This window comes from Rhinolophus ferrumequinum, chromosome 14 (genome assembly GCF_004115265.2).
Source record: "Rhinolophus ferrumequinum isolate MPI-CBG mRhiFer1 chromosome 14, mRhiFer1_v1.p, whole genome shotgun sequence".
NCBI lineage: Eukaryota > Metazoa > Chordata > Mammalia > Chiroptera > Rhinolophidae > Rhinolophus > Rhinolophus ferrumequinum.
The window spans coordinates 52,065,339-52,093,304 of NC_046297.1; the positions used below are offsets into that span (position 1 = coordinate 52,065,339).

At 32.8% G+C, this 27,966-nt stretch overlaps 1 protein-coding gene across 1 annotated transcript in view; it reads right to left on the bottom strand.

The window, feature by feature from the left end:
• The window catches only part of CSMD3 (CUB and Sushi multiple domains 3), a 1,093,095-nt gene that overhangs the window by 38,031 nt on the left and 1,027,098 nt on the right, over positions 1-27,966 (bottom strand). Inside the window, exons 59-63 of the mRNA XM_033126920.1 lie at positions 23,312-23,488; positions 12,767-12,946; positions 11,012-11,185; positions 5,284-5,457; positions 4,016-4,089 (exon numbers count right to left, since the gene is read on the bottom strand). Coding sequence (XP_032982811.1) covers positions 4,016-4,089; positions 5,284-5,457; positions 11,012-11,185; positions 12,767-12,946; positions 23,312-23,488 — 779 coding nt within the window. The remainder of the gene's footprint in view (positions 1-4,015; positions 4,090-5,283; positions 5,458-11,011; positions 11,186-12,766; positions 12,947-23,311; positions 23,489-27,966) is intronic.

Below are 27,966 nucleotides of genomic sequence, written 5' to 3' on the forward strand. Positions count from 1 at the left end.
AAAGACAGTGTTCAAAAAAAAAAAAAAAAAAAAAGATATGAGGAACATGTTGGAAAATATTTTTTTTTTTGCACTTAAGAGTTTATTTCCTCATTCCTGTGAACATTTCTAAAGTTACCATAAATACTGTATTAGATATTAACCAGATACTATAGAACTACAATCTATTTAAAGATGTTTTCTGTATCACTAACACACTTAATAACAAGATTTTTGTCAAATTCAGAAATATTTATACCAGTTTTCTAATATAGGTAGTTATATAAATTTAATAACTAATTTTTATTCATAATCTTTTGTATTAAAGTCACCAAAATATTTTCCAAACAGTAGTGCATTAATTAACAATTTTGTCAGTGATAAATCCACTGAATAGAATATTTTACCTAGCTACCATCCTTTTCTGACTTGCCATGCTAGGTCCTCTGACTCTGAATAACTTCTAATATACATAATGTAATTTGATTATTTGTAGAAAAATAAGTAACATCATAAATATTTCCATTATCTAATTCAAACAATTCTTGGAAAAAATAATTTATGTAAATTTTCCCACCAACATTTACTAATAGAAAGTGCTCATTGTATAAGCAATTATATACAATGTGAAAGTAAATGTTGAAAATTATTTTATGTCAGGATTTTAAAATCATCCATAGCAAGTTTCAATTATGCCAATGTTTAAATAACAATTATTTTAGTTTGGCCCAAATTAGCATGTTGTGTGAAAATGCAGTATAAAATATTAAGATATGTTTAATTAATAAATATGACTTCACTTCTTAAACTTCTTATTCCCTCTTTTAAATGTTATATAAGAGTAACTAAATCATGGAATTTAGAGAGCTAATTGTAGGATTAATTGAAATTTTGCACAAATTTAGAATTTTCTAAATAAGATCTATCTAACCCTTTTATGGTATTTCATAGTAAATCACTCTTACTTTGCTAGAATTTTCATCACTGTATTTATATGTCTGATTTTTAATATCACATTTTGTTTAACTGGAGTATGTAGTACAGTTACTAACAACTTTCAAAATGTATTTATAATTAGGATTTCAATATTTTATATGCTCTCTCTGTAAGATATTTAAATCAACTACTTTATGTTTATATTATGTTGTATTAAACATTTTACCCCCAAAAATGGGTAATAAAAGTTATACATTAAATTAAGGTTAATAAAATTGAAGTAGAAAGGCAATATCATAAAAATAAAGGGATAACACATGCCCTTAAGATAAGATGCAAAGGGTTTTCAACTATCATTGATGTAGGAATATTTTTCCTGCGATTCCCCAAATGCTGTAGATGATTTTGAATCTGCCGGCAGTTTTTCAGTGTAGGCCGGGATCGTGTCTCGTGAGACTGAAGAATGGAAACATGGACCCAGGAGTGGCAAAGAGTTTTAAAAAGAGGATAGTTTATTGAGAGCAAAGAGTCAGAGCTCCTAAAGCGGAAGGGGGTCCCGAATCCCATGACTGAGGTAAAAGCTCTTACTTTTATACCTTCTTGGGAAGGGAAGTTTGTTTGAAGAAGGGAATTGTTTGAAGAAGGGACCTGGTACCTTCTAATGAAATTTGTCTACCAGGTTTGTTCTGCTTGCCTAAAGGAATTAGCAAAGTAACCCACTCTTATCTATCAGATCTGTTCCGTTTGTCAGGCCAAAAGGAATTTTATAATTAACCCCAAGGCCTTATTACATTTTGTCCTGGAGTGAGGAGTGATTTCAAAACCTGGAGTTTTAGGATATAGCTATCTTTGTTTATTCCACCAGGGACCTCCCTGTCTACCTAGGGACATGCTAACTATCCTGTATCAGCATCAATTTTGACCCTGAACTTTCTGGTTTAAGAAAAATTGAATTTCAAGGTTTCTTGTGAGGTTGTATTAAAAAATATCAGAAGATTTTAATTTAAAATTTTGAATGTTATTGTTTTTTTTTGTTTCAAAATTCATGTCATCATATTCATTTAAAGTTAATAAAACACTGAATAACATACTTAGTGCTTCATTAAATGTACTTATGTACTAATTTGGATTATAAACTAGAAATCACACATAATCATTATGGTTATTTTGGTAGGGTTAAATATCTTAATGTTAAATATCTTGGGGTTAAACATCTAAGAGTCAGTTTTAAAACATTTCATGTCTATAATAGCTTTATGTAACAAGCCCTAAATCTAAATAATGTGTCTTCCAAAGCCCAGAGCTCAGTTTAAAGAGTGATACAGTAGTTAACGAAATGTGTGTTTGGCATTTACCCCATAATTAAACTAGATGTTGTATCAATCATTTTGACAGCTACTCCCTTCACTAGTAACCTATTTCTAGCAAAAAAATTGTTCTAATTTTCGATATTTTGGATACAGAGAGAAATTATGTTATTTTTTCAGCACTAGAGTTTTCTGGCAAGAGGTGATATATTCTCATATATTAATAATTATATCTATGTCAAAAAATTTATATAAATCTATATAGAAAAGGAGAGTGAACACATAAACACTTAAAAAGAAAATTAAGGAAATGATTTGAATGCCTCTGGAATTCACAAAGTCCTCCTTTCTCTTTTCCCTCCCAGAAGTGGGGTTCCTAACCTCTGTTTTTATTTAAGTCACTATTGGCCACCTGATAAAACCAGGGGTGGATACTATAAAGTTGGAACATTCCAATTTTCTCTCTGGAAATTTGGAACTGAGATTGAGGGAATTAATCACTTTCTGTATGTGGCTGAGATATAAATAGACATGATATACCCTTGGCCAGATGGCCAATATGCAGAGAGAGAACAAAGTAGATAAACACAGAGTAGTAGAAAAGACTTATTACTGTCATTCAGTTTCTAAATTCTGGGCTTGATGAGGCTCACCTAGATTAAAGCCAAGTCACATTCTGTTTCAGTTGCTTTGTGCGTATGCTGAGGACTAATGCTGTTTAGCTAGTTGTCCATTTTTCTGGATTTAGATCAATTGATAAAACATTTTATGTACATATGTACGTATGAATCTTAAGTTTCTTTAACATTAATATAATTGAGACTGAGACAATTTTCATACTTTTGTGTTTCTAGACAGGCCTGAGGCAAACCAGAATTGGAAACACTATTAAATCAATGTTCATACTATACTTGAACTGTAGATAAATGAAAACTATTTTTAGCAACAAAAATATGGCACCTTTGATGAACACTTTCTTTAGAAATGGATGTTTCTCAGGTTCACACTGAATTTCACACAAAATAGCACAATTTAAAAAACTCTGCAACACAAGGCAGTTGGGTAATGTGTAAATTGACTATTTCCTTTTGTAATCAAGTAAGCACTTTGGCTCCCCTTAGGCCCCTGTAATGAAAAACTTGCTGAATCTCTATATAAAATCTAAATTGGAAAAAGAGAGAACAAGAAAGTCAGCCACACATGACAGGGCATGCTAAAGAATTGTAACAGAACAATCCAGCTATGTGTTGTGTAATAATAGGTTACGGTTACATTATTTTTTAAGATATTTCCCACATCAATGACAATGTATAAAACACATTTTAGTGTTATATATTATAAAACAAAAACTATTTTAGTCTTATTACCTTATTGAATAACCACATTTTAATATATTAGCTGATTCTTACTCTCAGAAATCTCTATTTTCCTCTGTATTTTTCCTCACTGTTCCACATCTTTTACTCATTTACTCTATCACTTTCTCTTACTTACACTTTCTTACGTACTAGCTGCTGCTTATGGACTTTCGTATGCTCACAGCTATCTCCAATTTTTCTTTTCTTTTATCTTCAAGGTCAGTTGGGCTATTATTCTCGAAGTATATTTTTCTTCTCCTAATTTCCTTTTACTTTCACTCTTTTGTTGCCTCTTACCTTTTTAGAAATATGTTTATAAATACAGATATAAGTGTGACATTTTTTTCTGTTTACATCAACAGGACTATATGCACATGAACAAAAGAAGCATTATGGTCTAGTTTTATACTAAATGGAAATATTTAAAGTACCTACTTGAAATCCAAATGTATTGTTCTGAGATCCATGCCGTGGCACTCCCGGGTTTTCACATGAGGTACGAGTAGGTTCTAAAACAAAGATTGAAAACATATTGTTCCTTTAAAATTTATAATTACATTTTAATGTGTATTTCTCTCACACAAAACAATTTTAAGTGATCTCAGGTTTAATGAAAGGGCCCTGGGTAATAATAAAGAGTGTAACTCTAATAGCATCTCACCATAGAGATGCTAATCTTAAAACAACAAATTCAGGTAGACTACATTTTATATAAAGTATGTAATTCTTGAACTTTGAAGACTTGTAATATAAAAGCACTTGATATCAAACTAACTCTGTGGATGAAAATTTGAGGAAAAATGAAGAATATGAAAGAAGAATACATGCATAAAACATTTGCTCAAGGACTTTGCTAAATGATAATCTTAGGTAGAGTAATATTACCCTCAAGAAGTAAGTTTTCTCCAGAAACAGGACGTAGTTATTTGGATTTTGAAGTGACATCTGTAGGAGGGTCAGACATACGAATGGTAGGGATGGTAGTCTCCAAGTTGGCTAGTTTGTATGACAGTTTAGGTTGGTTTGTATGACAGTTTATCTGGTTAGTTTACCAAATGTGCTATTTAATATTAGGATTCAAGAAATGTACTTATACAAATTGCTATTTATAACAAAAAGTAATGGGGATGTAAAGTAAGCATAGGAAGTATAGTCGATAATATTGTAATAATTATGTATGGTGCCAGATGGGTACTAGATTATCGGGGTGACCTTTGAAAGGCATATAAATGTCTAGTCACTATGTTGTACACCAGAAACTAATATAATATTGTATGTAAACTATAATTGGAAAATACATTAAAAAGAAAAAGAAATGTACTTAGAGCCATTTTGAAATCAGTGTGTCTTTTTTATATTTGGAAGACAAGTTTAATTTCATTTGAACATGCTTTCTTAACTTTAAAAACCTATACTGATGTTAATACATAATGCTATTCATCGGAAAGCTCTTTTCTTTTTCATTTTACTGATAAACAAAAAAGATTATTTCAAGTGTTTCTTCTGGAAATTTTCCATGCTAAAAATAATATTATACGTTTTACCAATATTCATTTTTAGTGTCTTCTAATTACTTCTATATTTTATATTTGTTTTTCATATTTAGTCAACTATAATTTATAGGATAAAGAAAACCATTAAATGTCACCACTACCTATTATATCCAAAATTACTGAGTATACTCAACCTTTCATTAATATTACCTATGCAGTGAGGTGACGAACCACTCCAAGTGCCATCTGGTTGACATAATCTGGTGCTTGATCCCACTAGTATGAAAGGAGAATTGCAGCTGAATGAAACCTCTGACTGGTATATAAAGCTTTTGCCTTCTCTTTTTCCTTGGGCAGGTATACCAGGATCACCACAAAATTTTGCTGTAAGTAAAAAAAAAGACAATTATAACACAGATTTAGGAATATCAGAGTAAATAATTGAGAAAAATGATGACAACTGGAATATTGCACTAAAGTGACATGCTATCCATGTTAATCTGTCCCAATGACTTTTTTTAACTTCTGTTTATATGAATAAATACTGAATTTGAGTTCAGTATATTTTAAAAATTAGTCAGACTCAGATATTTTCCACCTGGTAGCCCACCTTAATAACTGTAGTGTTTTGTTTTGTTTTTTATATTGACCAGAATCAAACCACATATTTGTACATATAGGCTGCCAAGCTGAAGTATTTCTGAAATGGCATGTGACTCACAGATGCCTCTGTGAGAAAGAACCAAGCTGTAATGTCTAGATTGTACTCTCTAGATTAGTCTGTCCTTTTATATGTATATGAAATACAGAGTTATTTGTTTCGCTGGACTCTGTTGAACAGTGTGAGTACATACCCCAGTATTTTGATGCCTTCTTCTTTAAAATACTGTGGGGGATTTTGAGTGTTTTATTTTACAGTGGTACCTCGGTTTTCGAATGCAATCCTTTCTGGAAGACTGTTCAAGTTCTGAAACATTCGAAAACAGCCGACAGCTAGGCCTCAGGATCTTGCACTCAGCGGAAGACGTGTGACATGTTGGACTTCTGAGGCATGTTTGAAAATCGAAGCATTTACTTCTGGGTTTATGGAGTTTGTAAACCGAAATGTTCATCAATGGGGACGTTCAAAACCCTAGATACTACTGTATTTGTTTCGTTTTGTTTTGTTAAGAGAAAAGAAGACCATTGGAGTCCAAATCTAAACAAAACTAAGGAGTCTCAATGTTTTACAACAACCTCTGAAGATATCAACTTGACAGGCTTTCTAAACAAATTGATTAGATGATTCTGTTCAACATGTAGATGTTTAACTATTGAAAGACATTATTCTACATAGGCTTAGGCACTTGGAATTATCAGTAAACAAATAAAGATTCCTGCCCTGTGGAGTTTATTTGTGAGGAAAGCAAACAAACAATAAACATAATTAATAAGTAAAAAAAAGGTAGCACATAGGAAGATGATAAGTCCTACTGTGTTTCACCGAAAATAAGACCTAGGTGGACCATCAGCTCTAATGCATCTTTTGGAGCAAAAATTAATATAAGACCCGGTCTTATTCTACTATAAGTATAGTATTCTACTTATAGTATTCTACTATAAGTATTACAGTAGAATAAGACCGGGTCTGGGTATAATATAATATAATGTAATGTAATATAATGCTGGGTATAATCTAATCTAATATAATATAATCTAATATAACCTGGTTTTATATTATATAAGACCGGGTCTTATATTAATTTTTGCTCCAAAAGATGTATTAGAGCTGATGTTCTGGCTAGGTCTTATTTTTGGAGAAATAAGTATGTGGAAAAATATTGTGGGAGGAGGAAATCAGGAGTGTGGATGTGTGGATGTGATAGATGGTGAAGGATAGTAGTAGATTTTAAACGAGGTGGCAAGGGTGTCTCTTACTGAGAATGGATTTGGAGGAAACAAAACATCAATCCTTGCTGATACCCCTAGGGAAAATATTCCAGATAGAGAAGACGGCATTGCCAAAGCCGTATATGCTGGGGCATGTCTAGCATGTTGGAAGAAGAATGAGGTCAGTGAGGCTGCAGCAGAGTGAGCACGCAGATATGTAAAAGGAGTTGAAATCAGATGGTTTCAAATCCAGTAGACAACTTATATAACATGCTTTTTTATTGTAGTAAAAAACATGTACACGTAGTTTGTCATTTTAACTATTTTTAAGTCTACTCAATTTTTAAATGTATAGATTCAGGACCTGAAAGCTTATTTCCCTTCAAAGCAAACAAGCAACGATGTTTCTAATTATACATTCTGCCGTAAGATGGCTATAGGCTGAGGGACCATAAAATAAATCATCTAAACCAAGACTCTTTTGAGAGTGAAAGGGGGCCTCTAACTGGATAGGACAACTACCAGGACGACGGGCATAAACTACTAACAGGAATATGCTATGAAAATTGCAATGTATGAACACCCTATCTGTAGCATACCTAGTCTTAAATTCAATGTTTAAAAAAAGACCTTTCCTGAAATTCAAGACTCTACAAGAAACTTAAATTTTCAACTTCTTTTTAGAAACTTTTTTTTCTTTTTAAAACAGTTAAAATCAAAAGTAATCATTAAATAAATATTAAAACAAAATAAATTGGAGGGAAATTAAGAATAAAGTAACACAGGTAAAATAAACATTATTTATTGTGGTTTTCTTTGCTTTTTTTTTAATTTTCACCATTTTTTATATATTCTAAACCTCAATGCTACTTGACATACAAACACGTCTAGCAATACATTAATACCACCAAACCCTAAATGCCAGAGCCCTTGTCTTACTACTTTGTGTCTGTAGCACATTTTGAACTGAATGTATAGTTCCTTAGTGATCACTATCAATGGGCATTAGCAGCTGCAGCAATCGTTTCTATTGCTACGTTCCTTCATAACTTATTTCTGAAGAGTTTTTTTTTTTTTTTGTATATTTCTGCTGGGTCACTCATCTTGAAATCTTGTCTTTTTTCAACAAGAAAAAAGAAAGGATTGATATGCACCCATATAAACTCCTCAATTTTATGGCCACCCCCATCATTCCATCTGTTTCTATCTGCAGAAGTACTAAACCAAACAACCTATTGATGTCAAGTGTAGCGGCTTAAGACAGTAGGTTATTTTCAAAGGCTTCAGATCACAGTGCCATAAACTTTAACATAAAAAAGACACACTTTAAACACATTTAAAGAGAAAAGGCTTTCCTCTTTATAAAACCTGTAACTGAATGAATTTGGATATTCAATGGATAAGGAAATTGTCTCTTAAGTCTACCTTCTCTACATTGGAATTCATATTCTGCCATTTACTAGCAGTGTGACCTTAGGACACATGACAAAGTAGCTGGTTCCCTAAATGATGACAGAATTATATAATGTCTTTATAATTTGATCTCCTCCCTCTGAGCCTAAGTGTCATTATCTATTAAAACGTCATGACTAAACATACCCAGGAGTCCTGCTTTGTGTAGTAGAAATAATATATGTAAAGCAATTGGGACAAAGTTAGCCCTATTATATCTGGATAATTATTATAATTTAAATGTCAATAGTAAGAATTGTATTATTTGTATTTTCATAGATCCCAAAATAAAACATATCAAGAAACTTGTTGATTGAGATTTTTTTCAGTCATATCAAACAAACTCTACCATAAACTAATTTCTGTAACACCTCATTGTCCCCATCCAGATACTGAAGCTGGGTGTTGGGTTCACACACTGAAGCTTGCCAGTACTGTTGAAACTCCTCACGAGACCCTCCCACATAGTATCCCTTTTCTCATCCTGAATTCTAGGTTTCTCAGTTCCATATATTTCTTGATAAATTTATCACATTCACATGCATGCTTAAGCAGTGACTTATTTAGCTTAACAACTAATAACAATGCTGATGTTAATATTCTTGTACATGTCTCCTTATGCACATGCACAAAATTTATGTAGGGTGTATACCTAGGAATATGATTTCTGGGCCATAGACTCTGCACATCTTTAACTTCACTATATAATAACAACAAATTTTGCAGATGGTTCAGTCAATTTAAACATCCACCAATGGTGTGTAAAAGTACCCATGGCTCCACATCCTCACCAACACTTGATATTGTCCAACTTTTTTTCCAGTCCTATGAGTAAATAGCTATCCATGACTTTTGCCCATGTTTATTGTTTTGCCTTTTATGTTTTAGGAAATCTTTATATATTCTACATATTATTATTTTTCATGCATATTGATTATATTATCTAAGCTTCTGGTTGGTCATTTCATAATGAGAAATTAAAAATGTTTAATGTTGCTGGTTGTTTTTTGTTTTTTTTCACTTTTCATTTAGGGGTGGAGCTTTTGCATCTTCAGAAATCTTTTCTTACTCCAAAATCATTTAGATAGTCTCTTAGTCTTTAAAACTTTTCTATTTAAGTCCTGAACGAATTTGGCATTGATCTGTTATTCAACATGAGATAGAGATTGTGTGTGTGTGTGTGTGTGTGTGTGTGTTGCATTAATTGAAATATCTGTTCTTTCCCCACTGATTTGTTCTGTAATGTGTCAAGTATTAAAAAACAACTCTGTACTCTCTCTTCTGTAACATTGGTTTACTTTCTATCTCTGCATCAGTACCAACCTGTCTTAATTACTATAGCATTCTAAGCTTTGATATCTGCCAAAGACTGTACTATATACAGCAGTGAAGAAAAACAAAATCTCTGCCTTCAAGGAAGGTAAACCTGAGTAGAATCTACCATTCAAACACACATGATAAGTAAAATGTATAGTGTGTTATGAGAAGAAAACATAAGTGATGAAAGGAGACAATGAAGGAGAAAAAAAATGTAACAGGGCAATATTATATGTCGACATATTAAATTTTAAATATGGTGATCAGAGAAGACAATACTGAGAAGAGGGATTCTGAATAAAAAGCCAAAAGAATAAAAGCAAATTTCCAGGAAATGTACCTAGTGAAGACAATATGCCCTGAAGTCAAAGCATGGCTGAATGCTCAAGGAAGACTAAGGAAGCGTGTGTGCCTGGAGTAGAGTGGATGAAGGGGAGAACAACAGGATATGATGAGATCAGAAGGAACTAAGAAAAGGGTTGTACGGATGCGCCTGCAAGCAATTTGGCCTTCACTCTGAATGAGATGACCAGACTTTGAGGTATTCTGCACAGTTTAGTCAGTTAGCTCTGGCTAGTTTCAAGGCCTCGAGGACAAGTAGGGTGCTCCTTGACCCCGTAGTGGGCAGGAAAAGATGAGGAACAGGATCGCATTAAACATGGCTGAAAGAGTACTGCCCACATTATGTGCTCCAGAAATTTGTGTAAAACAGAAAACTGACTTTTGTAATCTGGCAAATTTATCTTGAAGTGATATTTGCTGGGATATATACTATAGAATGAACTCATAAAAAAAAAAAATCTCTTTCTCTAAACTTACCTGGGTAATTTTACATGCACAATCACAATCATTATCATGGCAAATACCACCATAAGAACTTAGTTTGAATGAACATGTAGAAGTGACATGCATTTTTGCAGAAAGAGATTTGGGGTGAAATTAGAGCATTCAGTTGAGATAAACTGGACCTAAATAAGAATACTTTTCTGGCAGATTAATATCGGAGTGGCTCTATTTGGTGGAATAGTTTTGGAAATTCAGAAATTTGCAAACAAGGAAATTTAGCCTAAATTTTAGAGTTAGAGCAGAAGAAATATAATGGTTAGATTACATAAAAAGTAGCGCCATAGGTAAATACTGATTTTTCATTGAACTTTAATTACACATTGGAACGAGTTTAACAATCTCATATGTATTCTAGCAAAGTTTGAAAATTTATGTAACAGTTACAATCTCAGTAAATAGACCTAAGACAGTGAAAATGGGAAAATACAATTTTAAGCATGGAAAATATACTTACGTAAGCACTGTGGTACTTCCCCACTCCAGGTACCATTCCCTACACAGGTCAAAACAGCAGGAAAGGATAGTTCATAGCCCGGAGAACAGATGTAGCTAATACTAAAGCCCCAGTCGAAATTTGTTCCTTCTAACCTTCCATTAGAGATCTGGGGAGGAGTTGGGCAGGTAACAGCTGCAATTACATTAAAAGCAATTAGACACAGCTGTTGAAATATCTTGGGTGTAAAACAAATAAATAAATATCATTAGAAGAAGCATATGTCCTAATTTAACCTTTTGGAGGACAGTATGGCCTGACATGTTTTATTCTCCTGGTAGTGTTTCTGAAACATCCCTGGAATTAATCCCTCTAGAATGCAACTATTTCTTGGCAACATAATGGCTACTGGGTGTCACAGATTCTCTTACAGAATAACAAGCTGCCTGACACCTAAGGGAAGGCAAATAGAGGGTGATCTTCCATCCAGTATACTGTAACTGATAAATTATTGGTTTTATATTATTTTCCAGTGACCTTTAGACAGATTGAAGTGCAGGGTTGTTTGACTATATCTAGTGTACCAGCATTAGAGCAAGGTATTTGGTAGTAACTCTGTGACATTTTTGAAAATAAAAACCTTATATCACCTTAAAATATCCAAATTGATTCTATTAACCACTTAGATTCATATGTTAAAACTTATTGTAGAATTTTTAAATGTATGATTAAATTTTTAAACATTATTTTAAAAAATTATTTTAGGCTGTCTTTAAGCAGATATAGGTTGGAAAGACAGAGATGAGGGGGAAGAAGGGTACCACCTGCCAAATCTAAAAATGATGAATGATTATATTTTGATGATTAGCCATACATATGAATAATTTTTGGAGTTGTATAACATTGCCATTATCAGGATTAATTAATTATGTATGAAATAACTTCTAAAATATCAAATGTTCATATATTTTCATGTATTAACTATTTATAGTGAACTGATTCAGAAACTGAAATCAAGAAGAAAAACACACATTAGAATTATTCTTTTTGGTTATATTATTATGTCAGGGAGATATTAAACTGTCAATTTTATAGATGTTTAGAGAAACACCGGAATGAGAAATCTCCATCATTAAAAATCAATAGTATTATAGAACAATATAAACTACCTGACATTGAATCTACAGTATTCCACAAGTAATCAGAAAAATTGCAAAAAATACAAAAATATTTCCAATGAAAAAACAAATAGCATAAGGTAGCAAATCTATGCCTATATTGACTAAAAGGTTAATTCTAGATTGCATTCTTTAAATATAGAGTGTCACATTTTCTTTAAAAAAAATTAGTTTTATAATTCAGGCCGACTGTTCTCAAACTACTGGAAGTGTTTCTCCCTATCCTTGAATTACTTGACCCAAGTAGATCATCAAATAAAAGTTCTAATTCACTAACGTTATATTCTCTTTTAAATAATCATCAATGAATATAAATGATGATGATGCTTACCTATCAAGAGTACGTGATATTTCTGTTGTTTTGATTGCAATAGAGTTCACTGTCATTACTCACAATAGGATATAACATTTATATTGTAATACAATTTTAAAATTCTATAAATTATTATCTATATGGTTTAAAAAACACTGAAGCAGTCATGGCTCAGTATCAAAAAAATGAAACAATACATACAACACTATTTAAATTTACCATAAATTTACATATTAAGAAAGGAAATACGTAGTGACTTCTAGATAATTGAAGAAATCACTATACCTCTACAGGTTGGCATTACTCCACTCCAGGTGCCATTAGTGGTACAAGTCCTGATTCTGGAACCATTCAATTCCATTGTATAGCCTGGCTGGCACATGTACGAAACATTTTGTCCAACCACGTAATCATCTCCATATCTCAGTCCATTGGCCGGTATACCTGGGTCTCCACAACTAATTACTATCAGTATTGGGTTAGAAGAGCAGATGGTTAATGTGGCAGATATTTAATAAAGAAGAGTAGTAAGCATATGGCATACTTGATATATTAAGTAGGGACGATCGGTTATCATGCTCACTTTTAATCATAAAGCATAAGCATATTTAAAGCACATACTAGCAATTCCTGATTATGATCTGGTATGCTCATTGAGGATTCTATACATATGGTTCAGAAATTGTCATTTAGGCTCTGAAATGGCTAGGTTAATATGCGACCAGAAATTCGGATGCGGTAACCTGTTTTAACGTGCATTATATGACCATGGAGAAGCCATCCTATAGAATCAAGACTTCTAACAATATTTAAAGCCTGTATTCCTATGTATGGCCACTGAAATCTCAAATTTATCAGGCTTGCTGGACTGAAAGCATATTGTCTGCGCAGTGTTACTCAACCCAATAGTATAATTGTTTTTAATTAAAACAATGCTAGGTGCACAACAATTTTTATTGAATAAATGAAAGAATGAATAAACTATAAAGTGTGAATTTATCCCATACAGGGTGGGATACATAATTTGTGGGGCCCAGTGAGAACTGAAAAGGACAACAGCCAGAGAGAGAAGGATGAATTTCCCATTTCCACCAACTTATTGCCAACCCAAGTGAAAGCACAAACCCTGAAAAAAGTGCGCCATCTTGCATTCAGTCTGGAACGCTCTTGTTTCCTGGATTGGATGTGAGTGAAAGGTCTACATAAAGGCTTCCATCAAGTGCTTGCTGATTATGCTTCGGTGTTGCTAGCCCAGGACCGAGATAGCCACTCGCCTACTCTGTACCAAGACTCCATGAATACACCCAGCTCCTACTTGCACCCAGATCCAGAAAATGGGGTGGAGAAAGAAGGTGTGATGTGAGCTTCCCTCTACTGATGCCACAATGGACCAACTAATCAGAGAGCATCAGTGGCTCCTAAACAGGGATGGGAATGGGGAGGCTGGGCAGGGACAGGGGTACAGGTGGTAGGAAGCAAAAGGTCTAAACCCATCTTAGGAAGAGAGGGCATCAGGGAGGCAGACTGTGCATGAGCAGAGGCTGCAAACAATTAGCACAGGCTCCACTGTCCCCGTGGACTTCAGTTACAAAACACAAATTCAAAGATGCAGTTATTGAGAATTTTGAGACAGTAAAACACAGCATGAAACCCCAGGCACTTTGAGTGTGAGGTCCTCTTCACTGCACTGGTCCACAAAGCATGTTCTAATTACATATATTATCACTTATAATGCCACCTAAAAACTTTTAGAAAGACTTGAGATAGCATAGAAAATAAAAATAATTCTAAATATGACAGTTACGAATAAGACGTAACAGATTATACATAAGCCACAAAAACACTTGATGTTCTGAGGTACACGATTTAAGCATGATTTCAGCAATGAACGGCTAAAAGCTTTCCGGCAGCTAAAAGAAAAAAAGCAAAAACGAAACAACAAAAACAGAAGGGTACACTTTCCTGGAGGTAAAAAATGTGGCATATTTGCTTTTGAGTATCTTTTTTTTTTTTTTTTTTTTTTTTTTTTGCCTTTTGAATCTTTTTGTTCATAAAAGGGTGAATGATTTTACCAGGTAAATCTGGGTTATACTCTCATTTTTATTTTTTATTTAATTCTTCCCAGAATTCTGGAGGCCTAGGGTTACAAACTAAAAATAGATTAATTCATGGAATCTTAATAGCATTTCAATTATACTGTATTTGTTAACTTACCATTAAAATTATAAATGTGAAGATTTCTTTCATTTTATTTGAATCGGTTGAGTCTAAGAAGTTTTCAGAAAATAAATACTGACAATTAAATTAAAGGACAATGTTCACGGCATTCCACCTGCTAATCCTCAGAACCCTGGAGACAATTTGCTGAAGTCACACTCGTTGAGTGTTTCTATCAAACTTCTAATAAGAGTTTTGCATATAGGGTGATTTATGTTCTTTTAATTATTGATGAGGAAAATATATATTTTTAAAATTATACAACTGATTTGGATAGGAAATCAAATCCTGCTTATATACCAAGAACGTCATTTATATATTTTGCAGTTTCAAAATGTATAAAGGTGAGTATAAGCCTTCAATTTATTTCATTTTACTTAACCTTATGTTATTGTACATTTTTAACCTAGATTACAATCAAGAGAGGAAACTCAGAGAGAACACCCACCAATAACTATTTTGTGGGCAGCACTTTACAGAGTGACTTAGAATCTTTGCAAGAAAGAACAGCTAATTTGTGAAAAGGCACAAGAGCTGAGATGCATCCACCAAAAGAGAGGACAGAGGCTTTATTCTGCAGAGGAACTAAGACATAGTTCTGCACATTGTGGCAGCACCATGAATGCCTGACAACAACTTCAGGAGCTTTTGTTTGGTGGCTTCCTAATGAAGCAAAGGCCAGTCAAAGAGGCAGTTTCCAATAGCAACAGTCTCTGTAAACAGCACCTGCTCCACAAGTCAATTCATTCACCACAGGACTGTCTTCAACAATAAAAAGAGGCTTTTGGTCTTTTCTGGAAAACCCCTTAGAATAGTATCTCTTTAGGGCAAGAAAATCTTTTCTAAGGTCACAAAAATCCCTAAGGACACAGCACTTGTGTATACACACACACTCACACACACACACACACACACACCAATCAACTGCATGGAGACAGATATCTTGTCTCTTTCTACACTGTTGTACTCTCAGAGCCTAGTCTACTGTATGACTCATCATAAGAGATTAAGTAAATATTTGTTTAAAGAATAAATCAGTGAATGAGTATATAAAGAATGATTAAATAGCTCAAATTCACAAAAATGCATTTATTGTTTAAAAGACTTGAATTTGTTTCCATGGAAGGTTTTTTTCATAGCTTCCATCATGTAATCGATGGCCATTTGGCATTACTTTTAATAAAGCTAAGCAGATAACCTCTATTATAAAAGTAAAACATAATTGTGGTAATTCTAATCTATGCCACTTCAAAACTTTTTAATCTTTTTAAATAAGTATTATAAATATGTATTTTTAACTAAAATAGGATCACGCTACCCACACTTTTATAACAGAATTCATTTTTTACTCAATATCTAATGGATTTTTTTCAAGATCCAAGTGACATTTTTAATGACATGATATTTTCTTACACGGATATACATGCAGTATAATTCATGAAACCAAAACCCTGTGGACTGATTGAAACCGAGGATCCCTGTGACGTTGATTAAATTTAGATTTAAATCCTAGTTCTAGAAATCATATTCTTCTCTCTATATATACCCCTGAGAGACCTAGCCTTTCCTCCGATAATCAGCCACCCGTGAGGTAGCAGAAGACAGCAGCTGGGACCTGACTAATGGATGGTCACCTGGTCAGAACCTCTGACAGGCTAAAGATAGCATTTTGACTGAGGTTCTTTTTCAGCTCCTGAGCCCTGAGGTGTAACGAACCCCTGGCTACTTTCCCATGAAACCAGACAGAGGGATGCCAGGACAGACCTCAGGGCTGTCCTCAAGACCTGAAGTGATGATTTATTATACTTCCCACACATCCCACTAATCTGCTCCCAGCACAACCCTGGGCCCCTAACCCACAGGTATCTTGTGATTTTGCCCTATAGAATCTGTAACTTGCACACCATCAGGAAGTCAAGTTTTGAACATTAGCTACCTGCCTCTGTATTGGCCAATTCAATATTAAACATTTTTTTCTTTCTATACTTCAAACCGCTGTTCATGAATTTCTTTGGGCCACTGCGTGCAGGCAGGCAGACGCAAGGGAAAAAAATGGAGTTTCGGTAACATGATGTTTGAGTTATCCCACTGTTTTCCTATTAGAGACAATGCAGAAATGAAGATGCTTGTTCAGGAATCATTCATTACACATGTACATTACCAGGTTTCAAGCCTGGAATAAAATTCATCTAGAGCAGGATGAAGTTGTCAGAGAACAATTTCTCTGACAACGCTCCAGAGTTTACAGGATCTCTCAATTCAAAAGTTGTTTTCTTTTTAAATCTCAGTAAGGTAGACTTTCTCAACCTTAACCTTGGCATTATTGACATTTGGGACCAATTAATTCTTGATTGTATGGGGCTGTTTTATGCCTTGAGGATGTTTAGCATTGACCTCTGTCTGTTCAATACTGATAGCATACTCCACTCACCTGCACTGTGACAGCTAAAAATATCCTCAGACGTTATCAAATGTCCTGTGGGAAGCAAAACTGTCCCTATCTGAGAACGACTGCACTAAACGATAGCTCTCCTTGAGGAGATTTAGATGATTTTTAGCTTGACTTCACCTAGTTTCATGCTGGGATATCCCCCAGCTTTTTCTTGTGTGAGACTAGTGCCATCTCCCTGACTTGTCCTCTACAAAAGCAAAACAAACCAAAAGGCAAACAAAACACTCTGAGAATTCTCAGGTTGGTAATAAAGATCCAGGGAGGACCATTTCTGTCCTAGTTATTTTGGGGAAAAAAGGCTTAGATTCGTTTATCATTGGATCAGATTCAGTACTCTGTTCCTGGCCCAAATGACAAGACCTGCCAGATGCAAAGCATTGATCATTTTGGAAGAAGTCTTGGTAGATGGGAAAAGGAAAAAAAAAAAAAATGCATGTATTTCCTTTTATACCTGAAAACCAATCCTTACTCCTCTTGACAAGCCCTATCCTGGTGCAGATTTTACCTTCTTCCCAAAACACTATGTGCTTTAGGTACAGGAGATGGCTCTCTGCCTGTTAGACATTGTAAGCTAAAGATCCTGCACTATTTATATCCTGAGAGGTTTGTATGCTGACAAAAGCAAGCAACAGGAAAAAAAAAACAAACCAACAAAAAAAAAGCCACAATAAAACAAAACAAAACAAACCCTGGTATTTTTGAATGAGTATTTACCTGCGCTTAGTTTTTAAATCTTTTATTTCAGACTGAAATTCATAGAAAAGAACTTAACTGAATGTATAATGAAAGTACTGTTAATAGCTTTCTGGTATAATGGCAAATATATTTTCCCTCCAGCTTGGTTTAGTTCCGTGGATGTTTCTTAACATTTATAATTCCTCTGCCAAAGTGGGCATGATGTTTGAATGCATGACCTTGATCTCATGATGCATGCTTTTACCCACCCATGAGAAAACTTATTATTTTGGGGAAGCTTCACACTCCAGCACTGGCAGTAGGTTTGATAAGGACCTGTCTGGAGTTGCAGAAAGATGGGTGCAGAAAGATGGGTTTATGAAGCATAATTTTAGAGAAAGATTATTAAGTGGGCAACTTCTCAACTCATTTATAATGCAAAGCTGGTTGAATATTAGCAGATAGAATTTATGTGAGGAAAATTTTAGTCTTTTACCAAAATCTGTACTATGGCTAAATATAAAGGGGAAAGGGAGGAAAATACCATTATTGTCAAATAATATTTATTCCAAAAATGTTTCTTAAAATGGACAAGGCAAGTTCCAGCTGACGCATCTACACATGTGATTGAACTGGGTTTTTATGGAACAGAAAAGGAGTGTGTGTGTGTGTGTGTGTGTGTGTATGTGTGTGTGTGTGTGTTTGCTCGTGTGCTGCTGGGCAAACACATGAAAGGCATATTTTCAAATTACACTGGTGGGATATTCTCACAGAGCAAAAATGCTTGGAATAACAAACCTACTCCACTGCCTAGACCAGCGACCTTACTGAACTCTATTCTCAGTTCCTGGCATAGTGCCCAAAGATAGTAGGTTTTGTGTAAATGATGCTTTATTAACAGAATCTATAAGTAGTCCAATCACATTATATACTGACAGTTATCTATTTCATTTTAACTATAGTTTTAGATTATAAAATATATTGCTATAAGTTAAAAATTGTATTCTAAAAACTGGGTCTCTCCTCTGATTTTCACTATGCAGGAAGGACTAGTTGCCTAAGAACTAGTTCAGGAAAAAACACTTAAAGTGACCAAATTTTATTTTTAAAAAGGGGGAAAAATCCAAATAGAATTTAATCCTTTATATTTTACTTTCACCATACCAATGTAGATGGGTAATTTTTTCAACTATATTTCAAGGGCTTTATTAATTTATTCAACGGTCTCCATTAATTCTTTCATATTCAAATAATCCTATATTGAAACATCTGTCACATCATTAATCTTGTTGATTTTCTCTCTTTCAATTGATACTGTCCTATTTATAGCAGATCCCCTTTATCAATGATTGTGTATGTGATTCAACAGTACTCCGGTTCATTTCCTTTGATGCGTCACATTAAAATATTTCATCTCTTGCAAGAATGCAAATCTATTATTGACTTATATATTTGTACTCCATATTTGGATATTCATCTTAAGAAAACAACAAAATAACTGAGAAGATATATAGAGGACATTGTAATTTTAAGCAGAAAGACTTGTTAATCCAGAGAAATTAGAAAATTTGAAGATGAATATACTATAAATTTACACTTCCATATGCATAATAAGCAATGTCTTATATTTATATTATATGTCCTATATTTATATTTATACTTAACCATTTAAAAAGTAAGGAAATAAAGCAAGAACAAAAAGGAGAAAAAATTAAAAAGGAGAGAATGAACTTGAGAAAATTATTTCAAATATACTTGGTTTAAAATCTTATTTTCTACATATACTAGCTGTGTTACCATGGGAAAGGAAATTCTGTTTTCTCGATAAGATACTATTTCTTTAAATGTGAAATAAAAAAAATAATAATATATAACTCATAGATTTGTTGTTAGAAATAAATGAGAGAATTTATGTAAAACACTTAGCACGAATCGTAACAAATGGCCAACACTATATGACAGATATTCTTTATGAGTAAAATTGGGTGCAATTTCAATGGAAAGAAAAAAAGGAAAGTTTTGTTTAGGTATGTTTTCCAAAAATTACTATAAGGGCTTAGGTTTGGAAATTTAGTTCAGGTACTTTAATTTTTTCCATAATTAATTTAGTTCATTTCAAATTCATATTTAGGTCTTGCTCACAGACACCGGAAAAAGGCAATTATATTAAATCAAAATTTATTTAAAAAAAATGTTTTTATTTGAATTTAACCTTCCTGGTATGTACAGGGCATAATTAAATTGAATGGTAAATTCCATCCATTTGTGTGAGAGAAATAACTATTTATTGGTGAGCTCTGCCATGAGCCAGTAAGTCAACAAAAAGATTTGGTGTCTTAGTTTCCTTATCTATACATGTAAGTACATAACATAATCTCTTCCAGCTCCGCAATTATACAATTTTATGAAACACATATTTGAATTAACTTCCACTACAAATTAATGAAAAGGAATCTGAAACATTGGTTCTAATTCACTTTGAACACAATATATAAGTATTATCAGTATGTTAGATTCTTTAATTACAGAAGTTTAGTCTGTTTTAATTGCCACCAAAACCTCTCTCTGTGATCTCTTTTTGGGGATATTTTTGAGTTGCTTCTAGGGTGTTAATACTTTTTTACTTAGGAAGTCAACTGTTGTAAATCCTCATTTTTTTAATAGCAATTCATAATTTAAAAGCTAATGCTTGAAATACCTTGCTCAATACAATATTTCTCCTTGAAGAACTGAAGTTAAAAAAGAGACTTTCTTTATATTTTTGATGCTGTTTGTTTTGAGTTGAATGATTTTTAATTTGACTTAAAATTCCTAAGGAAAAACTAAGATGATTTCATTAAAATGATGTAATTTTCAATCTCAAGGAATGGGATATGTCTATGTGTATATCTTTACTAAAACTGGAAAATATCTTTAAAAAAATAAACTACTTAGCTATTTATCCATACTTAAATAAAATTGTGAAAAAAGGAGATATATTACTCAGCAGATTTCTTTTACTCTGAATATACTCATTATTTCAGTCTAATTAAGTATATGTTGAAAACATTATCTACTAGAAACTAAGTGCTGTGAGCCCTATAAAGTGACAAACCCTCTCTGCAAGTACTTTAAAATGGACTGAAATGAGAAGTCATGTATACTTACAGCTAAAATAAAATTCATATGATATATTTGAGTCCATCAAGAACTATCTAGTGAGTCACTCTTAGGTGTTAGGTACTGTGCTCTGCCCTGGAAGGTCAGTGAGATAAACAGATCCGATAACTACCACCCTGTGAAGTCTACGGTTTAGCAAGCAAGACAGGTAATTGCTGTAAAAGATGTATACAGCATAGAGCGATCACTTTTAGCTAAAATGTATATGAGAAAGTCCTGTCCTGAGAAGTCTTTTGCCAAGTGTATCATTTGAGCTGATACTTAAAAGGTAGGGTACCAGCTAAGAATTTTAAGGCTCATATGGGGTGGTGTAGTAGGGAAACAGTAAAGCCTATTTGTTAAATGTTAGATGGTTCAGTCTTGTAAAACTGAGACATTTTCAAAGTAAGTAGGAGGACTTCTTTCCTTCAAGATGGAGAAACAGGGAAGAATTTATTCTCCATTTGAAACAACCAGAAAAAAAAAAAAAAGGACACAATCTGGAAACAAAGCAAAAACAACAAAATAAAAGAACAAAATGGGTTTCAAAAGGCAGCAAAGTAGAATGATCCTTGAGCGACAGGAAACAAATGAGATCAGTCCTATGACCACCCCATCTTCCTGCTTTAAGAGTTTCCAAGCTGCAGCACAGGGAGAAGGACCCCACGCAAAGCCCAGCCAACTCCCTGAGTTGAAAAGATGGATCTGAGAGTCAGGAGAGAACAAGGTGGACAGAGTTGGTTAGACAGAATACCAGAGAGGTCACGCACAGAAAGAGTGCTCTGGAGAACTAGGGGGAGAATTCCTTGTATTCAGCTGAATACTGGTCAACATCTGAGGAAACTGCCTAAGGTAAAGTAAAGAACTGCCAAAAGATCAGATGTAACAGCATTTGATGCTGACACAGGGCCTGAAATATTACTTGTTACTGACTCCAATCAACAATGGGAAAATTTTTGCTGATCTGGATTTGGCTAATATGTTCTAGTCAGTGCTTATTTCAAGAGCCTCCAAGCCATCCTTAGTTTGCCTTCATCTTACAGAGACACCATACGCACAGGCTATCTCAATAACCCTGTCATGACACACAATTTTGCATGCAAGATATTAACTACAACCAATTTTCTCCAGAATCACAGACGTGAATGACATTACTCTGATGGCATCTTTCTCAGAGTAGATTCATTTGAGTCCCTCACTCAGGAAATAGAAATATTCACAAAGGATTTAAAGGGGAAAAAAAGAAAAAAAGAGGGGGATGGATCATTGCCCCATACCTAGCACAAGTCTGTCTTCTCAGTTAAATTTCTGAGAATTAGTAGGTCAGTCATGGGCAGCTCCACCACCGACACTCTCAAGATCACCTACTGACCTTCTTCACACCACATGTTAAAATAAACCCAACACATGTTGGATCTGGAAGCAATACATTCCTCACTGACAAATTTTACTTAAGCCCATTTACGTTGTTATTCACAAACTTGCCTACTCTTACTGAGGCTCCTTACAGCAAAAGGACTTATAACCTGGCCCAAATTGTAATACCCAAAGCACGTCCATTATTCTCCCCAGAGTCTCTTTTATTATAGGGGCTTAGCAACTTCTCATGACTCCTAGAGTCTCTGCGCACACCTAAATAGCACTTCTTTTTTAAAATTTCATGATTTACATGATGCCACTGAATTTTTTTTTAATAAATAGAAGCAACCATGATTTTCCAATGGATGTATTATTGTTGATTAAATGAATTCGATTTTATTCCATACATAAGCATTAATTTATATATAGAAATTTTAAGTAAACTTTTAAAAGTTTCTTTAAGTGGTTTATTTAATTATAATACAGATTCTCAAAAATGCCATCTTTTTATCAAGATGGACAAATACATATCAAGAGGACAAATCAGCTATTAGAGTTCTAATAATAGCCCTAGTTCTTGTCTTTCTAGGGTAGTGCAAGCACCCATCAGTAGTTAGTAAGCTTCTTTAAAATCCAAATCAGTTATTGACATGTGTTAGACTGGCAAAAGGAAATTATATTCATTGTATTATTAGTCTGATTACAGCAGATAATTCATCTCTATCTTAAAATACTGTTTAACAACATTTAATAGCACTGCTTTTCTGTGATCTCTTTTTCCTCTGCCAATGTAACAAGATGGTGAGTAAGCCTACTGATTCTTAAAGTCATTCGTGTAAACTGTAACCATAACACTATTATCATCTTTTAATCTGAAGACAATACAAATATTCAAAACCTTGTATGGTTTGACGGATTACAAAGTACACACAACATGCCCATATTTTCATATAATTAGTGATGTGTAAAATTATTGACAAGAAGCTTACTTGTACAGTTAGGCAAAGTTCCAGACCACGTTCCATTGGCTGTGCACTGTCTAACTGAAGGTCCAGAAAGGATATATCCCTCCATGCAGGAATAAATTATTGAACTAGAAAATGTTGTGCCATCAATCCGAAAGACTTTGCCATTGGCAGTTGTTCCTGGGTTACCACACTGTACAGCTATAAAACAAAATAGTTAAGAGTATATGTAAAAATAGTAGAAATAGAAATTTTCTCACAAAGAGTTAATGGCTGAATGTTTGTTTCAAATTATCCAAAGTAGCTATAAAATCCTCTGAAATAAGCATTGAATTATCTTTTATAAGTGGTTGAAATTCAAGACGGATAAATATTGATTTTATTACGTAATTACTGGGATGCAAAGTAATTACTGAAGAGTATTGCCTTGGGGTACCACAAAAATCTTTCAAGGGATAATTATAAAAGTTTCTGCCTAAAAAGCCACTAATGTAAAATTGGAAGATATGTAACAATGAGACGCAATAGAGATTTATTATAATTATATTTGCAAGAGGACAGATATAAAATAAACAATTTAAATATTTTAGGCACCCATGCATATTTTTATTTAACTAAGTATATAACTGATTAGCATTAAAACTTTATCATCTCTATCTCTGGCCTGAGGCATACAAAACATAAACTGAGTAAAAACAAAGTGACCAAGTTCTAGAAATTATTTTCATTGAGTTTTCAACATTTCGTAAACAAGAGTCACAAATACAATGCCTTATATGATTACTCTGTATTATATTTATTTGCCATCAGTGCCATAGTGAATTTTTGAAATACCTTAAAACCAAGGCTATGTCGAATATAATACTAAATTTGTTGTAACATAAGAAGGCATTGTAGTATTTTATGGAATGTAAAGCTATCGTATGAATATGAAGTGTAACTACAGTTTCAGAAAATACCATCTATATCACTTGCTGTCTCTTAAACATTTTATTTTGCTTATCCTTTACAGTGGTGCTGTATGTTTGTATGTGCGTGTAGATAGGAAACTTACACATTTTATACAATTACGAGACAGTCTAGGTAATATTTTCAGGAGAAACTATGAGATAGAAAACATTCCTACTTCCTCTGTCAAGAGTAATTACCCTATTTTACATTCATTAGTACCTGCCTAAAGTAACAATCTGGTATATATGTATTTATGTATCACAATCCAGTCCTGACACATCCCAAGAAGGATTTGAAAAGTACCATCCTTGTTTTTGAATTTTGAAACAGGGATCCAGGCTCAGTCAATTTTTTTTTTCCACAATAAAAATTAAGAACTTCTCCAGTTAGGGTGTTTTCCAAATATGGACAAATCATACTGCTATAACTATCCTCTTGTCTTTAATTCCTCCACCCTTAATACACACATTTTTCTTACCTAGAGCATTATTTGAATTAGACATAAGTAAAAATAACTTAAAATGAAAAGAGGTAAGTGCATCATCTATCATGAGTAAGGGATGAAAGCTCTGTGGACACAGTGAAGCGATGCAGCAACTACTTTGCTTCTGTCATATTGATATTTGGGGGAAGACGGGTTTATTTATTCCTGTGAACATAGCCTCATTTATATTTTGTACTAGCTGACAATGCCATCTCTCCTAGAAAGAGTCATTTACCAGCTGTCAATTCACCTAACTAATATAAATGATAGTTAACATTCATTCAGAAATTATTATGTGACAGCCACAACTTTTCCAGAATTTTTTAACCTCACAACTAATGTTATGAGTTAATATTAATATCACCACCATTTTTGGGTTGGAAACTGAGGCACAGAGAGATGAAGTAACTTGGCCAAGGTCCCACAGCTAGGTAATAATAGATTTCCATCTAGTATAAGTTCTTCAAGAAGATTCTGATAGCATATAATGAGAAGGTTGGATCTTATTCAGGTTAGTAAATGAATGGCTTAAATGCAATATATTTTTGTCAACTGACCATTTTTTGTGTTAGATAAGTTATACAAAGAGTATTTTTTATATGTTTGCCTTTTCTTTTGTTGCTAGAGATAATTTGTATTTTATAATTACTATACCATTTTTTTCTTTTTATCTAGATGATAAGTAGCTATATCTAAAAATTCAAAAATAAATGAAAGTATAAGGAAGAAATTAAAGATCGTTTATAAATCCATCACTAAGAGGTAAGGTAATAAAATATTGATATAAATACTTATATGAATATGTATAAATAAATGTGAATATGTATTCATTTTGAAGTTTATTGCAGGCATTGTGCAAAGTACAGAATACACAGTAGTGAAATAGTACCTTTTTTTTCATAGAACTATGCTATGCATGGTGTTTTATAATTTTATTTTCTTTTTTTTACGTAATATAAGAATCAGAGCATCTTTCTTTTATAAAGTTTAGTAACTGGATAGTTTTCCATTATACATATATTCATCATTTACCTAACCAATCCACTATAGATAAACATGAGACTTGTTTTAGTTTAGTTTTGTTTATCATTTTTAATTAAAATATACTCTAGTTTATATATACAACTGTGTACACTAAATTTCTGAGAGTGGAATTTTAGGGTAATTTTTATTTTGAAAAAATATTTTTAATTGAAAAATATATATAATTAATGAAGATATTATCACAATGTGCAATTTGATCAACAGTGTAAAGGTTTGCTTGTTTTCACACATCTTGTTCAATGCCATGTGTCATCACCATTAAAAACCTGTCAGTTTGTCAAAAAATGCTATATTCTTTAAATTTGTGTGATTTTATGTATTAAATTAAGGTATTATAACACAGTAATTGAATATTTTTATTTTTACATGTTTTATCCATCACACGCAAGGAAAGCTTTTATGTTTTGTGGTAAATGCTAAAGTAATATAACATCAGAATATTGGAATAAAAACAATGAAAATACTTCAAATTTCACCATTATTTCTGTTATCATTTTTTGTGCACTGCCTTTTATGCTTTCCTTAAATGAATATCATTTCCCATGATTGTAAGACAGTGCATAATTTTGAATCTTATTTTTAAACTGAGTTTTATGTGATTTATATTTTCTCATATTGCCCCGTGGCCTGTTTTCTAATATTTTATTGACTATACATTATTACATCATATAAATATACAATTGATATTGTTCAATTATGTTCATATTATGTTGATATTGTTCAATTGCTTGTGTTCAATTATGTCCTGTTGCTTGTTATAATCAATTAGAAATAAAAATTGCCTCTTTACTATTATGTATTTTCTTTAATATTTTATTTATTTATTATTCATTCATTTATTTATTTTAGAAAAGAAATCCTCAAAAGTGGATTTAAGTCAAACCTGTATATATTCTGTGACTATATATGAATTTTTGTCAAATTACTCTAAATATATTATAACAAAAAGTACCTCTAGAAATGTATTAAAGTTCTAGTTTTGCTGCACATACACCAGAATTTCATATTAAGACAGATAGAAAATGATGTTTTGATGTTTATTATAATTTTCTGATACATAGTTGTGTAGACTATTTTTTTGTACATTGCAATTTTTTTGCTCTCCTGCATTTTCTGTTCATTTTCTCCGTCCCTTCATCTATAGGAATCTGTTTTCCTAAATGATTTATATGAGCTCCACTTATGAGAAAAATATTAATTCTGTTATATTTTCTACAATGCCTAGTTCATTTTTATCCACAAAGTGCATACTAATAAAACACAGTCAGCACCAGGTTGTATTTCATGTAAAAATATTTTGCAGTTCAGCTGAACAATGGGCTGGCTACGATATCACCCATGTAATGTATGACATCATTACAGAGACTTTGCATTTGGAAAGTAAACAAGTTTGAGAAATAAAGTGAACAGTTAAGTCTTACTTAGCATCTTTTGCTCAGCAACTTTGTTCATGAACTCCTTTCCCCATAATAGCAACTGAGTTGCAACTCTCTCTTAATTAAGATAATTAAATTTTGTCCCATTTTAAAAAGATAACTATCTTTCCTAGAATATGGATACAAATTATAAACACAATAAAAGCTTCTGAAATATAATCAATCAAAAAACTACCAAGAGGTTCTATTGGGAATTATTTCTTATTTACAATACCAATACATTAGATATAACATCAAGTAAGTTTTATAAATACTTTTGTAAGTTTAATTTTTTGCACTAAAATCACCTCAAAAAGAACAACTTAAATTACAAGGATAATTTTGTAGCAACATTTCATTTTCTAGCCAATCTTATAAAGGTTTAGTTATGTTAACTGAGTCAGTGAGAACAATTAATAATTTTATTCAAACATATGAAATTTTAAAAATTCTAGTTATAAGCAATGTACTCTATAAATAAAAACCTCTTTTACATGTAGGCATCTTTCTATATCTTTCCATTTCTACAGGTCTTAAACCTAAAACAGATCTTGAGGTAATGTAGATGTAGGGGCAACCTATTTTTTTCCTGTTAGTGTCTACAACATAGAGTGCTAGGATAAATGGGGGAAAAATAAAACTTTTTACCAAACAATTTTTAACTTTTCCAATCCAGATTCTTGCTAAGATGTGAAAAATTTTTGTATATAAATGACCTGTAAGATATATATTTTTAATAATTATTACATAGCACAGTTCTCTTAAAGGATACTGTCAGTAAAACT